Genomic DNA, 16,546 nt, shown 5'->3' on the forward strand with positions numbered 1-16,546 from the left:
AAGTACTTCCTGTTTCTAAAGTATCTTAAGTGTGACATGACCACAAATAATCAAACTTTGATTTACAGCCACAAAAAAAAAGACATACAGTACTTTTACCAACAATCTGATGAATCTACTGAACTAGCTCTTACATTTCCATCACTTACCTGTGAGTGAATATCAGATCTGGTCGTTGATTTCAGAGTTTCTGAAATGAAATGCTGTTTGATGAAGCTTCCTGTTCATATGTTTAGCTTCACTTTCTCTTAAGTCTTTACACACTTGCAGCGGTACTATATAATCCAGTGATTTTAAGCCAAAATGGGGGTCAACCTAGGACAAATTGCAACAGATGCAAACTCAACTGAATTTGTATACTCAATATGTCCTGAGTAAGAAAGAAAAAGCCCCAAAGAATCCCATTAGGGGAAAGTTTTTTCAAAAAGACCCAAATATACCCTATTCATACGCCTATTCATTCTCTTTCTCACGTGAATAGGATAAAAAATTTAACCTTTAGATATCACCATGAAAATGACTGAGTTGATTACTTACATTAAGACAAACAAAAAATGTATTACAAGTTTTTTGACATTTTTTGGTAACAAACGGTGCATAATAATGTATGCGCTAATTTGCATAAATAACACAACATATCTAAACATTGGATATAGCCAGGTGAAAATGTCTTGTTGAATTTTGTTGCCATCTTTCAGTAAAAGACTATAGAGACAAACAAATGTCACCATAAGGGGCAGAGATTCAGTCATTCATTCAAGGTCCACTCAACTGTCAATCAACTGTCACTAAGCTGTCACTCAGGTAAGAAAGATTTCCTTTTGTTTCTCCTACATGGATTATTCAACCTACATTAATAAAACATACCTGGTGATCAACTAAAATTTATTGGGAACATCTGGATGTGTATTGAGCTGTGGTACGACTGCTATTGGTGAACTAATCTCTGCAATAATAATTAATAAAGGCTGGTTTAAAGTAATTCTTCCTGCCCCTATGTATTAATGCTCATGGGTCGCCTAAATGGGTCCATTCAGACCTTAACATTAAGGGCCCTATCTTGCACCCAGCGCAATTGACTTTGTACACCGACGCATGTTTCATTCCTATTTTGCACCCGCGCAAAGCGCGCTTTTCCCTCCACAGAAGCACGTCGCTAAACTAGGGAATGAACTTGCGCTCCCTGGGCGGTTCAGCGCAAAAAAGGAGGCGTGTTCCGGCGCAAACAATCCCTGGTGCGATTTTACTGTTACATAAAACAATTGGGCCACTGGCCAGAAAAAAACCTAGTCTAAAGTCAGTGGCGTTGTTCATTATGCTATTTTAAGGGTGCATGCTTGACCATAATGTATAGCGTGCACAACGCACATACACTTTGATTCTCTAATCTACACAGAAGCAGCAGTTTTCATTTTTGCAAATCATATTATTACAAACGATAGATAGACAGATAGATAGATAGATAGATAGATAGATAGACAGACAATTTATTATAAAAGCATACATCTAGCTTACACATTTACCCACATTATTATATACCTGTTTAACCGAAGCTAATTTGGGTGTCTTTCTCCATCCCCAATGCCACTTCTCTCTCTTTTACGGCCATGACGAGAGCGTTGCTGTCCTCGGCTGTGAACCGCTCCTGGCGCGCGCCTGGCAAATCCGCCGTTATAATAGCAATCTGCCATGGAAAAAGCTCTGATAGGTTTATTTCACGTTACGCCCAAACCACACCTATGAAAATTGAAGCTTCTTCAGACCAACCCATTTTAGATTTGCGCCGGGCGCAAGAGTCATTTATCCCGCCGGGAAAATAGCAACAGCGCCAAGACCCGCCCACAAATTTACTTGCACTTTGCGCTTTGACACTTGCGTTTCAGATCGTTAAAATAGGGCCCTAAGTCTTTTACTGTTAAATGTCAACAAGATTCAACAAGATATTTTCACCTGGCTATACCCAATGTTTAGATCTGTTTTGGTATTTATGCAAATTTATTTATTTATTGCCACATTTGCCTCGCTTCAGAGCCTAGCAGTTCATATGTTCTGCTCCGCGAATTCACAGACGAGTTTACCAAGACGAGTCTGTTGCTCTTTTTGTAGGAGCCTCTCGAGTTGGTGTTGATGTGACAGCGCTCACAGTGGAGATTGGGACTTCAGAGAGCTGCATAAACAGCAGTTTTCACAGTTCTTCGAGATTGTTGCACCTTCAAAGAGTTGCTGTTTTACAAGCCTGAGAGAGAGGTTGTGCTTTCAAAGAGTGTGTGAGTATACAGCGGGCTAATAAGGTGTGGGAGTCAAGCACCATTTGAAAGCGGGGATTTCCTCAAACGAGGTGGAGTCCCTTCGCCTATGCTCCGATCTAGTTCCTCTTCTGCTGCTCCAGTAAAGGGAGAGCAAACATGAGTGTGACGTTGCGTCTTTTTTAAAGATGTCGTTCCACCCGTGTGTTTCTGGATGCGGTCGTTTCCTATCCTCATTTGACGGCCACGATTACTGTTTCACATGCCTTGGCTTAAACGTGCTGTGACTGCGTTCGTGGGTGGTTCAAGTTCTCTCAAGAGAGCACGAGCACGTCGGCACGTTGTTCACCTCACCTTTCTCGTAAACTTGTGAAAATGGCTTCTTCGGCGAATAGCCAGGGTGACCTGAGGATCACAGTGAGGGCCTCCCCACCCAGTAACCAATCCCTGTGGACCCCTCACTCCTCTTATCACATCACAAACATAGTGTAAGAAAGTTTTAGAATATCAAGTTTATATTCTCATTTTATCACATTTATGTATCACAGTTTACACGATTGCAGCTTGATAGAAACGACATGCTAAACATGTTTCACAGTGAAATCTTCTGTGTTCCCTTTCAGTCGGTCACTCCCCACGTCACGTCGGGTTAGACTGGCGAAATTTGTATCTGCCTTTTATTTATTTATTTTCATATTTGCCTTTCGCTTCAGAGCCGACCAGTTCATATGTTCTGTCTTTATAAAGATGTCATTCCGCCCGTGTGTTTCTGGATGCGGTCGTTTCCTATGCCTCGGCTTAAACGTGCTGTGACTGCCACGACCACGTCGGCACGTTGTTCGCCTCACCTTTCTCGTAAACTTGTGAAAACGGCTTCTTCGGCGAATAGCCAGGGTGACCTGAGGATCACAGTGAGGGCCTCCCCATCCGGTAACCAATACCTGTGGATCCCTCACTCCTCTTATCGCATCGCAAACATGCTGAGACTGCATTCGTGGGTGGTTCATGTTCTCTCATGAGAGCATTACCTTGTTGGCACATTGTTCGTCTTGCCTTTCTCATTAACGCTTGAGCGTTCAGCGCGCCGTGTGCTGTCGAGTTTGATGGCCACGATCTCTGTCTCGCATGCCTGGCAGCTTCCGGATGGGATTGTTGGTCCTTCTCATGATGGACCTAGCATTTCATTCGGGGCTCCAGCTGAGGATCAGATGTCGATCGCTGCATCTGAGAGAGGGTTATATTGGTGCCAATATGGCAAGGCAAACATGCCTAAATCTGCAGAAAAAGTTTTTCTTCTCTCACTACCCTCAGTGGTGGGGCTGCAGTGCTACTGTAGACCGCCTCTTCCCTGCATGTGACGGCCAAAACACTCATAATGCACGAGGGTAGTTCTGAGTCGGGGTTGAACTGCGAGCAGAACTGAACAGCTTATTGTATCTCCAGCAGTGGAGAATACCCTCTCAGAAGGGGTAGAATATATTTGAACACACATGTAAGATCCAGACAGGTGAAACATAATATTTCGATTTGAATGATTGATTCATAAAGACTTCACTTCATTACTGGATGAATCAGCTCTCTAGCAGTTAAATAAACAGAACTGCATGCGTCTTGCGGAAGAACATTGAAGCCGGAGCTACTTCTCTATGTTTATTTCTATGACGCGCGTGAGTCACTCAGGCACTGTGCTACTCCGCAGCGGTGCCGGTGTAAAGTAGTCCGAGTATAAACGCTTATTACAGGCTTAACGTAGTGATTCAGGAAAAGACAAAAACACGGTTTGAAAAAAGGCATTCATGATGTTACATCATTATATAGCTACATTTAGTAAATTCTGAAGCGAATTTTCGTTATTTGAAGAGACTTTCAAAAGGTGATTTACTCTGTTTTGGTTGCTTGCTACTGTAGACATCAGTGTTTATTCTCGAACTCTAAACTTTTATTTCAGTACTTCTGTGATCATTTGAATATTTGTAACACCGAAATACCGATGCTGTGTTGTTGAAAAGATTGTGAAAGTAAAGCTGTTTCATATTGACAACTGCTCTCTCAGCGACAGCGCCGCAAACAGATTTGAATGTTCCTGTGTGAAGATCGCGTGGGTCTCTCTCTCTCTCTCTCTCTCTCTCTCTCTCTTAAAACGTATATGAGTAGCACGAGTGCTTTCATTACTCCTTTAATATTCATGAGGTGAATGTGAGACGTCGCTATTAAACTATAAGCTTCCAGCACTTCGCCCACAAATCGGCCCAGAACAGTTTTTGGAACCGAAACTTAGGAATTTCGCACGGTTCCGGTATTTTTCAAAAAACACTACCGGTTCTGGATAAGAACCGGTTTTCGGTTCCCAACCCTAGATATCACCAACATTTGCTTTCTCGATGTTCCCATCTCACGAGACGGCCTTTTCGGCGACACTGTTGAGGACTGTGCCCAGCTGTTCTCCGCAGTTCAGAAGCAGGCTGAGGCAACCAAGAACTTGCCCTGATGTGCTATCAGAGTCACTCGTGGGCTGCTCCTCAGTCTGTTCGTCGCAAAGGGTGTCAATTAAAAACAAACCTCTGCCACAGCCAGCTCTACTGTGACGTCGAGCCTTCGCATGAAGACGGCAGCACCCTTCTCAGCCACCCCTGAGACGGGCGACCCGGAGTTGAACACACCTGCTCTTTTCCCGGAGGGCGGAGAATCTTTTGTTGAATCAAAATTCTGTTCCATCTCTGGCGTCTCAGTCAGCGGTACCCAGATTCTCAATCCTTCTCTCACACACCCTCTGCACAACCGTGGAGTCAGGTAAGTGTTGCTCCGCACACTCACACCCCACTTCGAAACGCTATGCCTCCTGAGTCGGGTCCCTACCCTCCACCTCGCTGTAGGTACTGTATCTACAATGTGATTATGACTAGTCATATTCTTAAATTGACTTCCATTGGAAAATATTTCCAGATATCTTCAAATGAGTATTGATTAGTAGAAATTGTAATTAAAGATATCAATAATTGATTTTGTCCTAGGCATAATTCTAATTAGAGATATTTTGAATTACAATTTTACTAGTGATAATTAAATCTCTAACTGAATTATTTCTACTAAAAATTATAATTCAAGATATCTCTATCTTTTTTGACTAGTTGTAATCAAATTGAAGATATCTTTAATTTATCATTTTTAAAGATATCCAAAATACATTTGAGGATATCTGAAACTAATTTATTACTAGTCAAATTACAATGGGCTACTTGCACAACTACTTCCGCGTTCTACTTGCATATCGGGAGTTTCCGGTTAGCGTTCAGCGCACATACATACATGAGAATGCAGATTATAACTACGTTTTATGGATGCCAATTGATCAAAACAATGAATAATTGTCATGGTTGAGGAATTCATTGACGCTCCCTTTCGCTGTGTGTGTGTATTTGTGAATGAATGTGTGTGTGTGTGTGTGTGTGGGCGTGGTCGCTGATTATCCTTCGGGGAAATCAGCGACAGGTGGTGTGCATTACCACTGCCTATTTATACTCACCTCATGCGTCTTGTGTTTGTCAGATCGTTGTTTTGTGGATGTTGCTTGTTGTGTTCCTGTTTCTTCAGCTCCTCGTTTCTTCGGCTCCTCGTGTTTCCTGCTTTGTCTTCGTCTGGAAGTTCGCCGTTGCAGTTTATGTCTTCACTCTTGTCTTCACCAACACTGGGTTCATCACTTCACGTCTGACCATCGGATCGAGTTGTCCATGCAAGCCTGCGCTGCCTTGCCATCATAATCTTCTATTAACTAGTAGTCTTTTTCAAATCAGCCTTCACCTTTTTCCACTGGATCTGCCTTGATTCTGATTTCTGAAGCTCTCTTTACCATCACACGTTTATTTGTACTATTTCAAGTTTCTGGTGTATAATTCCATTGTTTTTCACTCATTTCAAAATATATATAATAAATAAATTCAGACGAGCAGTTTACAGTTCTGTCTTTATTGAACATTTCACTCCAGTTGGTCCGTTTTGCAACATGATTCAATTAAAATAACAGTGCTATAAACATACATGCATGCTGGAGAACTTGAATGCATTCAGATATTATTTTGTAATCCCTTAAGCAATTCATTCAGCAACTTTTCTTTCCTTGACAACAAAAGCAGTAAACCTGAATAAGTTGGCAAAAGCCCAAAAATGTAAGGCAATCAGTTGCCTAAACTTTAAGTTAAGAAATTCAAAGTTTAAGCAGAACTGGCAGATTTTTAATTGTTCTTAACTTTAAATGTTTGAGTACACAAATTCATACATTTAAAGGTGTAGTGTGTGATTTTTAGCGGCATCTAGTGGTGAGAATTGCGAATTGCAACCGGTCAATAATTCGCGGCCTTTCCTTGACATTTCAAACTTGAATGAGAGGCTACGGTGGCCAACGTATGATCGGAAGATGTCGTCGTCTGAGTCAGCAGAGAGTAGCAAGTCAAGCAATGAGGTTTTTTCTATATTATATTTACTTAATTATTCAGTAAAACCACATGTTATTGCGATTTGTTATTTTTACTTGTTTATCACTGAGTTAGTCTTTTATTCACTGACTTTACCATAGCTTGTTTCCATGCTAGTTAGTATAAGATAAGAGCTATGGATAAGAGCATCAAAGCAGCTAGGTAAGGGGAGATAGGATCTTATATTGCATTTCTGTCAATAGATCCTCAGAAATATCACACATTGCACCTTTAACTTAAAACTTTCACGCAATCTCAATGTGAACAATTTGATTAGTATAAACTTAGCTAGCTTTAACAAGCTAGTTTGCTAACACACGAGTTTGTAGACATGTCAACAATAGTATGTTATACAGTAGCACTTGCTGTATGAGTGTAGGAATATAAAGGTTTCATTTGCTCTCAAATCAAGCTGCATGCACCACTTGTCACCATGATGATAACTATCCTAAAACCAACATTAACAGAAATTCTCCTAAATTAGCATAACAAAACATTAATCACTACTAAATCTCCCACTTAACATTAATCTTGCACAAAAAAAACCCATTATATTACACTTAATTTTAGCCGTAATATATCCCAGCCGTTTCCGTTAAACTTAAGTTTGTCTAAATTAAAAGAAATAATTTCATAAAACACAAAACAATGAAACAGTTTACTTAAAATATATCAGTTCTGTGAACTTGAAAGAAAAAGAAAGTGCTAAATACTCATAAAAGTTCATTTGACTGAACTAACTAGTTTAATTTAAGTTTGTCCTACTCAAACCAATTCATTATTTTGAGCGTTAGGGTTTACACATTTCTGACCACACACGAAATTGCAGATCTTGTAGATTCTTATGGAAATGACTGGAATTCACCAGTGAAAATTCACAGAACAACAGCTCATTTTACTGCACCTTAACTCTGTTATAATGGAAAATGTTTTCTGCTTGTTGTGACATATTAGAACGGCTCCATGGTCTATGATAGATACTGCTATTTTGACATATCATAAAATGTTACATCCAGTCTGCTTACAGTTTATTATTCTTTAAAATAGTCTCCTTCAGAGGAACAGTTGTTATATAAATTGAAAGATCAGAAGAGAGAGAGTGTGTGTGTGTGTGTGTGTGTGTGTGTGTGTGTGTGTGTGTGTGTGTGTGTGTGTGACAGTCATGGATCCACCGATCAAACCTGCAGAGTCTCTGGGTTCAGACTGCAATGCTGGAGAACAGCAGATGTAGCAGACGCCACTTAAGATGATGAAGATGAGGAGAGAAACCACAGCTAAAGAAAGAGCAGAGGGATGATGATGATGATGGTGAAGATAAGGAGAGAAACCACAGCTGAGGAAGAGCAGAGTGATGATGATAATTTAATTCATTCCGGTATGTTTCTTCATTTTATTACTTTTTCATAATATTTTACATTTGTAATTTCAGAACCTGTAACAAGAAGCAATTTGAGTCAAAGAGAACAATTCAAAAAAACTAAAAAGTGTGATTTTTATTATAGCTTCAAAAGTTCTCAGTCACCTTTTAACATGTGCACTTTTTATTTGCGATAATTATTTTAAGCTACAGCAGTTCTGCAAGGGAACTGACTCTGTGTTATGAAGCGCAGACATTTAACAACACATATCGTCTCGGTTACGTATGTAACCCTCATTCCCTGAGTAGGGAACGGAGACGTTACGTCGGATGACGACGAATGGGGTTTCGCTTAGAAAGCCTATCATCTTCGAGTATATAAAAACGAGCCAATGGCAATGAAATGCCATGGGTCTGCGGAATTTGCATAGCGTAACTCCGCCCCACCCTGGGGGTATATAAGGAAGTGCGCTGGCAACATGCAGATATGTCTTCGCTGAGGAGCCGAGACTGAACTCAGGCGGTACAGCGGTACAGCGGAAATGGCAGGGAGACGTAACGTCTCCGTTCCCTACTCAGGGAACGAGGGTTACATACGTAACCGAGACGTTCCCTTTCGTTGTCACTCCGAGTTACGTCGGATGACGACGAATGGGGTTCCCAGTGTAATCACGCCACCTCTCGACTGTCTTCCAGTGCCCTGCGTAAGTCTGAGCTCCCTGTCGTGAGACTGGCACGGACGAAGGACTCCTACTTAACACAGGAATACCAAGGTACACTGGGAAGCATATCCCAGTGGAATATGCAATCACGCCCAGCCCGAAGGGGGGGACTTGGAATACACATATGACCCAGAGGGGCTGCATATGGAGAAACACTGGGGTGTCCAGCCGCAGGTGGAATATTTCAACCCCAGGGGTGGCAAGGTGGCTTGCCGAGGGAAAGACACATGCTCAGAGAGGCTTACAGTGGAATACACATGTGGGGGTCGCCCAGAGGGGGAACCATGCACACGGAGGCACCTAGCCAAGCGCGAGAGCTGCCGGTGGCATAACTCTGGCGTTGACGTCAACAGTGCTGGATGAGACTCAGGGCTTATTAGGCTCACCTGAGGAGAATATCGCACGTATCCCGTCCGTGGAGAGGAATGGCGAGCAAGTGAAGACACCTGAGCAGAATCTAGTACCGGCTAGTTGAAGCGAGTACATGAGAAGAAACTGGCTCTACTCGGAGATTATAGAATCTCGCAAATGTGTTTGGTGTCGCCCAGCCTGCAGCTCTGTTAGCGAGGCGCCATGCGCTAGAGCCCAAGAGGAGGCCACACCACGAGTGGAGTGAGCCTTCACACCAAGGGGGCACGGTCGACCTTGCTGCTGGTATGCCAAAGCAATGGCGTCCACTATCCAGTGAGACAACCTTTGCTTGGAGAGAGCCTTTCCCTTCAGCTTCCCACCATAACAGACAAAGAGCTGGTCTGAGGTCCTGAAACACTGCGTTCTGTCTACATAAGCACGGAGGGCGCGTACTGGACAGAGCAGTGCCAAGGCTGGGTCTGCCTCCTCCGAGGGCAGCGCTTGCAGGTTCACTACCTGGTCTCGAAAGGGAGTGGTAGAAACCTTGGGCACATATCCAGTACTAGTTCTGGGAACCAGGGGCGGTTGTGCCAATATGGGGCAACCAAAATGACCTGCTCCTCGTCCTCCCTGATCTTGCGCAAGGTCTGCGCAAGAAGGCTCACTGGGGGAAACGCATATTTGCGGAGGCCCCGCGGCCAGCTGTGCGCCAGTGCATCCGTGCCGAGCGTGCCCTCGGTCAGGGAATGAAACAGGTCGCAGTGGGACGAGTCGTGGGAGGCAAACAGATCTACCTGAGCGTCCCCGAACTGATCCCAAATCAGCTGGACCGACTGGGGATGGAGTCGCCATTCTCCAGCGAGAGGCCGAACTCGAGACAGCTCGTCGGCCGCCTGGTTCAGGTGTCCCGGAATATAAATGGCTCAAAGCGACCTCAGATGCTTCTGACTCCATATGAGGAGGTGGCGGGCGAGTTGCAACATACGGCGGGAGCGTAGACCACCTTGACGGTTGATGTACGCTACTGTGGCGGTATTGTCTGATCGGACTAGTACGTGTTGACCCTTGAGCAACGCCCGAAAGCGGTGCAGGGCAAGGCGTACGGCCAGCAACTCGAGGCAATTGACATGCCAAAGGCGCTGGGGTCCTGTCCAGGAGCCCGCGGCAGCATGTCCATTGCACATGGCACCCCAGCCCGTGGTGGAGGCATCTGTTGACACAACAACATGCCTGGAAGCTCGTTCAAAAGGCACTCCGGCCCATAGAAAACTGAGGTTCGACCACGGGGTGAAGGTCTGATGGCAGGTCGGAGTCGCTGGGACTCGGAGCGTGCCGTGTTGCCATGCCCACCTCGGGACTCAATCTCGAAGCCAAAGCTGAAGCGGTCTCATATGAAGCAAACCGAGCGGCGTTACAGCGGCTGCGGATGCCATATGCCCCAGGAGCCTCTGAAAACGTTTCAGTGGGACCGCACTCTTGCCTTCGAACTGACGAAGACAAGTCAGCAGTGACTGCGCGCGCTCGCTCGTAAGCTGCGCGGACATGGCGACCGAGTCGATTTCCATACCGAGAAAAGAGATCCTCTGCACTGGGCAGAGTTTGCTCTTCTCCCAGTTGACCCGAAGGCCCAGACGAGCTAGGTGCCGGAGCACAAGGTCCCTGTGTTCGCAAACCTGATCTCGAGAGTGAGCTAGAATCAGCCAGTCGTCGAGATAGTTCAGGATGCAAACCCCGTGTTCCCGGAGAGCAAACCGAAGAAACGGTCTGTGTCGAGGAAGAATGGAGACATGAAAGTAGGCGTCCTTCAGGTCGATCGCTGCAAACCAATCCTGTGGCCGTACGCATTCGAAAAGGCGTTTGGCCATGAGCATCTTGAACGGCAGCCTGTGAAGGGAGCGGTTCAAGACGCGCAGGTCCAGGATAGGTCGTAATCCACGGCATTTCTTCGGTACAATGAAGTAGGGGCTGTAGAAGCCGGACCTCATTTCGGCTGGAGGGACAGTCTCGATCGCACCCTTCGCCAGTAGGGTGGCGACCTCCGCTCTCATGATAGGGGCATTGCCACCGACCATAGTGGAGCGGACTCCCGCGAAGCGGGGAGGAGACCGCGCGAACTGAATCGCGTAGCCGAGCCTGATGGTTCTCGCGACCCAGCGGGACAGCCTGGGGAGCTCTAGCCAGGCCCCTAGAAACTATACCAGCGGGGTCATACGAACCACAGACGTACCGTCGGTGGTGCAGCGAGGCAAAATGACCGGCCCAGGCGAGGGTGGCATAGCGGCCCTGTGCGGGGGCACGGTCATTTGCCGTGTCCAGCCAGAGGAGGCCAGAGGAGGACCAGCGTCCCACGGGGGCGTGCTCTGGCAGGGGACTGGCGACAGAGGGGGATGAGAGGAGCGTGGCCTGTGGGCGGCGCATGCTGTCATCCGAGAACTCTGTGTGCTCAGAGATGAGTGAGTCAGTTCTGTCTTTAACCACATTAGGGTGCTGCCCGTCGAGGGACGAGCAGCGGGAGTGGGAAAACCAAGGATTCTCCCCCGGCCCTCCACCGGGGGAAGGAGCGGCCCTGCTACCGTCTCCTGCACAGAACTGGGTGTCATCTCTGAGCAGCCACCCTCAGGAGCGCCGCTTGGCCTGGCGTTTAGCGAGGGGGCGGGGATGGAGGGGGCTGTGACGCCTTCCTACGGCTTCCTCCACGACGCGACTCGGGAGCAGCGGACTGCTGGGGCCGATCGGGAGGGGCGGGAGCCGTAGGAGGGCGTCCTCGGCGGCGCGCAGGCTGAGGCACCTGTGCCGACGGCTGCGCTGCCGGAGCAGCGGGCCGCCGGGGCAGGACATGTTTTAGAGCCTCAGTCTGCTTCTGCGCAGTCGAGAACTGCTGGGCAAAGTCCTCGACTGCTCCGCCGAAGAGGCCAGCCTGGGATATGGGGGTGTCGAGGAACCTGGTCCGCTCTGCCTCCCGCATATCAGCCAGGTTGAGCCACAGGTGTTGCTCCTGGACCACACAGGTGGACATCACCTGACCCAGGGAGCGTGCGGTCACCTTCGTCGCCCGGAGAGCGAGGTCGGTGGCGGCATGCAGCTCATCAAAGAGCCCTGGGTCAGACCTCCCCTCGTGCATGTCACGCAACATCTGGGCCTGGTAGACCTGGAGTGTCGCCATGGCATGCAGTGAGGAGGCCGCCAGCCCTGCAGCTCTATAGGCCTTCGCCACAAGCGTGGAGGAGAACCTACAGGCCTTGGAGGGGTGCTTAGGGTCACTGCGGGAAGAAGCACTCTGAGGACACAGTTGCATCGCAACAGAGCGTTCAACCTGGGAAACCCCAGTGTACCCTTTGGCGGCCGCCTGATCGAGAGGAGGCAAGGCGGAGGAGGTCGCCGAGCGATCACGGGAAGACAGGGGTGCCTTCCAGGACCTCGTGACCTCCTCATGCACATCCGGGAAGAAAGGCATTGGGGTTGGACGCCGACGGGGGTCGGCGGCCGCACCCAAAAACCAATCGTCCAGCCGCGAGCGCACTGGACCAGGTGGCGGGGACCACTCTAGTCCAATGGCCGCGGCTGCCCGGGAAAGCATGGCCGTCAGCTCGGGATCTGACTCGGGCAATGCTGGCACACCCGAGGGTGGCAGCACAGCCGAACCATCACTTCCCGAGGACTCCTGCCCACCTTGAGATGCAGCGATCGACATTGAATCCTCATCTGGAGCGCCGAATGAGACCCGCGGCAAGTCAGAGGACTGTACTCGCGGAGCTCGTAGATCGGGGTGCGGATGAGGGGACTCTACTATACAGATCATTGAGTCTCGACCGTAACCGTGCGATGGGCATGTTCCCGCAGTGGGAACATGACTCATCCACAAACGCTGCCTTAGCGTGCTCGACACCCAGACACACAAGGCAGAGATTGTGCCCATCAGAATCAGAAACAAATAGACCGCAACCAGAAGTACACGGGCGAGGCATCTTTAAAAAGACGTGCACCGTGTAAGCTCTTTTAGAAAGGAGATTTCTCCGCAAATGTTGAAGCGACCAGGGAGAGAACACACACACACTGGCAAATCACTGCACAGATAAGCAGGGAATGTGCACTCGCTGGAACTCGCTGTCACACCAACACTTGGAGAGAGGCTCGTCTCGAAGAGAAAGAAATGATAACTCAGAATTGGCTGTGGAGTGAAGTAATGAACTTGGCTCCGAAGCGAAAACATATCTGCATGTTGCCAGCGCACTTCCTTATATACCCCCAGGGTGGGGCGGAGTTACGCTATGCAAATTCCGCAGACCCATGGCATTTCATTGCCATTGGCTCGTTTTTATATACTCGAAGATGATAGGCTTTCTAAGCGAAACCCCATTCGTCGTCATCCGACGTAACTCGGAGTGACAACGAAAGGGAACTAGTGTTATCTAGACACAGCACGTAAAAGGACATGATGATTTTCCAGATTTTTCTCAGTGTTAGTCTGCCTAATTCAAGCCACATCTACTGCCTTCTGCCATCTCTCACATTTCAAAATTAATACAATTAATAAACACAGACGAAAATAAATTATGCCTCTTGCGCCCGACGCAAATCTAAAATGTGTTGGTCTGAAGTAGCTTCATTACTCATAGGTGTGGTTTGGGTGTAACATGAAATAAACCAATCAGAGCATCATCTCACATTCCCTTTAAGAGCAGGCGCGCTTGTTCCAACATGTCTTACAGTTTTTAAATCAATATATTGTCTTATCTGAATGAGCAGTCAGGGTGATTTTCAGCAAATCACCAGTTTTGGAGCAAATATTATGGGTTATATATACATATATAACCCATATAACCCATAACCCATATAGCCATAAAACCCATATTGATTATGGTTTATATGGGTTATATATCTATATATATTTCAGTGACAATTAATTTTTTTGTATTTTCACAAACTACGCATAAATGCAGCACATGCTGCTGACATATTATTGTAGCAGAGTTTGTGCTGAATACAGTGTAATCAGACTTTAGCCATGAAAATGTCACAAGTAACAGAAATAAGCACAAATGTCAGAGCATGTCAGAACACCTCCAGGACCAGAAAAAACCTCAGACCCCAGAGGGGTAAAATAGCATCTCAACGCACCACTGACTTTAGACAAGGTTTTTCCTGGTCTGTGGCGGAATTGTTTTCTGGAACTGCAAAATAGCACCAGGGAACGTTTACGCCGGAACACGCCTCTTTTCACTGAACCACCCCGGAAGCGCAAGTTCATTCCCGAATTTACCAGCGTGCGTTTGTGGAGGGAAAAATCTGCTGTGCGTCGGGTACAAAATAGGAATGATGCATGCGTTATGTACAAAGTCAGTTGCGTTGGGTGCAAGATAGGACCCATGAGTGAAATGACCATTAGTGAAATGACCATATGAATTTGGGTTGATCGAAGCACAAACCTTTCTCAGCTCTACTGAGTGCTGGATCTCTTGAATCTTCTTCATTCTGTCCTGGATCATCTGATGAGCGTCTGTCTGTGTCTGAACCAGCTGATTCTACATACAGAGAAAAACACAGACACATTTATCACTGAATATAGCTTTGACTGTCTTATTAAAAAAACATTTAAAATGATAGTTTTTAATCTTTTAATTCATGTCTGATAGTTTTGAGGGTAACAAAATTAGCTTTTATGAGATGTAATGAAACACTATTGGATGAAGCTGTTTTAAAAAAAGGGACAGGTTCTTCAGGACACAGGAAAGAAAACATCTAGGTAACTAATGTAACCCCCATTCCCTTAAGGAGGGAACGGAGACTTAAAGTCGGACTGAACTGATGTATTGGGATCTCGCCTGAGAGCCTTTGAGTGGTAACAGAACAGGTCAATGCACAATGTGAGTGAGATTTACATCGCAAGTGAGTCTATTTACATCCAGTGGACAATAAAGATATATAAATTCAAATAAAGTTTATACAAGGATAGTTACATAATTTTTAACTCACCAGTTTGAGTGAGGTCAGTGTTTCTCCTCTTCTGCTCAGTGTTTTCCTGCTCCAGCTCAGTGTTTCTCCTCTTCTGCTCAGTGTTTTCCTGCTCCAGCTCAGTGTTTCTCCTCTTCTGCTCAGTGTTTTCCTGCTCCAGCTCAGTGTTTCTCCTCTTCTGCTCAGTGTTTTCCTGCTCCAGCTCAGTGTTTCTCCTCCTCAGCTCAGTGTTTTCCTGCTGCAGCTCTTTAATAAGATCTTCAGCCTGTTTCTCTGCTGCTTTCTGCTGTTCCTCCATCTTCAGCAGCTCAGACTGACATATCTAAACGGAGCGGATCAGATCAGTGAAGAGCTCAGTATAAACCAAGCTTGACACTGCTATTCTCTTGTCTTGTCATGGTGAGCGTGTGGTTCCCTTTCAGTCGGTCACTCCGGACATCACGACCGACGAATTGGAATCTTGCTAGAGAGGCCAATCTACTTTGAGTGTAACTAAAACGAGCCAATGCAATGCCAATGTACGAGCATATAATGAGCAGAAGGTGTATCGCATTTTAAGGTTTTCACTGAGGAGCCGAGCCGGTGAACTGAACCAGCAGGGCATAGCAGATGTGGCGACAGGACGTGACGTGAAGCACGAGGTCCGTTGCGGAATGAAGTTTGTGCACCTCCCTCATGCAGTTCCTTCAGTGCCTTGGCCTGACGGACCTGCAACCACGCCATGATGTGTATGGCAGAGGCGGCCTTGCTGGTTAAATCAAACGAGTTCTTACAGGCTTCCCTGCCAGGTGGAGTTAGGGCACAGTTGCATAGCAATGGCCCATTCCACAGTGAAAATCGACGTGTAACCCTTCAAGGGCATCATCAAGGGTGAGGGGGGGAGGAATTACCAAGACAGATTCGGGCAGTAAAAGGTGCCGTCCACGATGTAGTGAGCTCCTCAGGCACCTCCGGAAAGCAAGGTACCTCAGCGTCCCACCCCGAGAAACCAATCTTCCAGCCTCAAGGGACAATCATTCAGGCTCGGGACAATGTGGTGGGTTCCACTTGAGCCTGGCCATCTGAGCGGCCCAGAAAAGCATAGCCATCATCTCTGGATCTGACTCAGGCAATGCTATGGTTCCCGAAGTAGGCAACATAGCCGAATAGTCACCTCCAAAGAAGTCTGGCTCATCGTCCGATGCAGCGATCAACATCTGGTCATCCCCCTCTGAGGAGGATTAAATCGAGGCAGAGACACGGGGACCCAACCTCTTTGGAGGTATTGGAGTCTCAACCGCAACTCAGCGATGATCATCTTCCCGCAATGGGTGCATGACTCATCCATGAACGCTATTTGAGCGTTTTTGAAGCCCAGACACGTGACACAGCAATCGTGACCATCCCTCTGCGTCAGGTAACAACCGCATCCAGAAACACACTGGTTTAATGTCATCTTTAAAAAGACGC

At 46.7% G+C, this 16,546-nt stretch overlaps 1 protein-coding gene across 1 annotated transcript in view; it reads right to left on the reverse strand.

Moving 5' to 3' along the window:
- Positions 1 to 6,196: 6,196 nt before the first annotated feature.
- Positions 6,197 to 16,546, reverse strand: part of LOC308703395 (uncharacterized protein) — a 29,285-nt gene continuing 18,935 nt past the window's right edge. The window contains exons 5-7 of the mRNA XM_081386839.1: positions 15,119 to 15,419; positions 14,572 to 14,667; positions 6,197 to 8,048 (exon numbers count right to left, since the gene is read on the reverse strand). Coding sequence (XP_081242965.1) covers positions 7,990 to 8,048; positions 14,572 to 14,667; positions 15,119 to 15,419 — 456 coding nt within the window. The 3' untranslated portion in view covers positions 6,197 to 7,989. The remainder of the gene's footprint in view (positions 8,049 to 14,571; positions 14,668 to 15,118; positions 15,420 to 16,546) is intronic.

The sequence above is a fragment of the Scardinius erythrophthalmus genome (genome assembly GCF_964197995.2).
Source record: "Scardinius erythrophthalmus genome assembly, chromosome: 15".
NCBI classification, from domain to species: Eukaryota; Metazoa; Chordata; class Actinopteri; order Cypriniformes; family Leuciscidae; genus Scardinius; species Scardinius erythrophthalmus.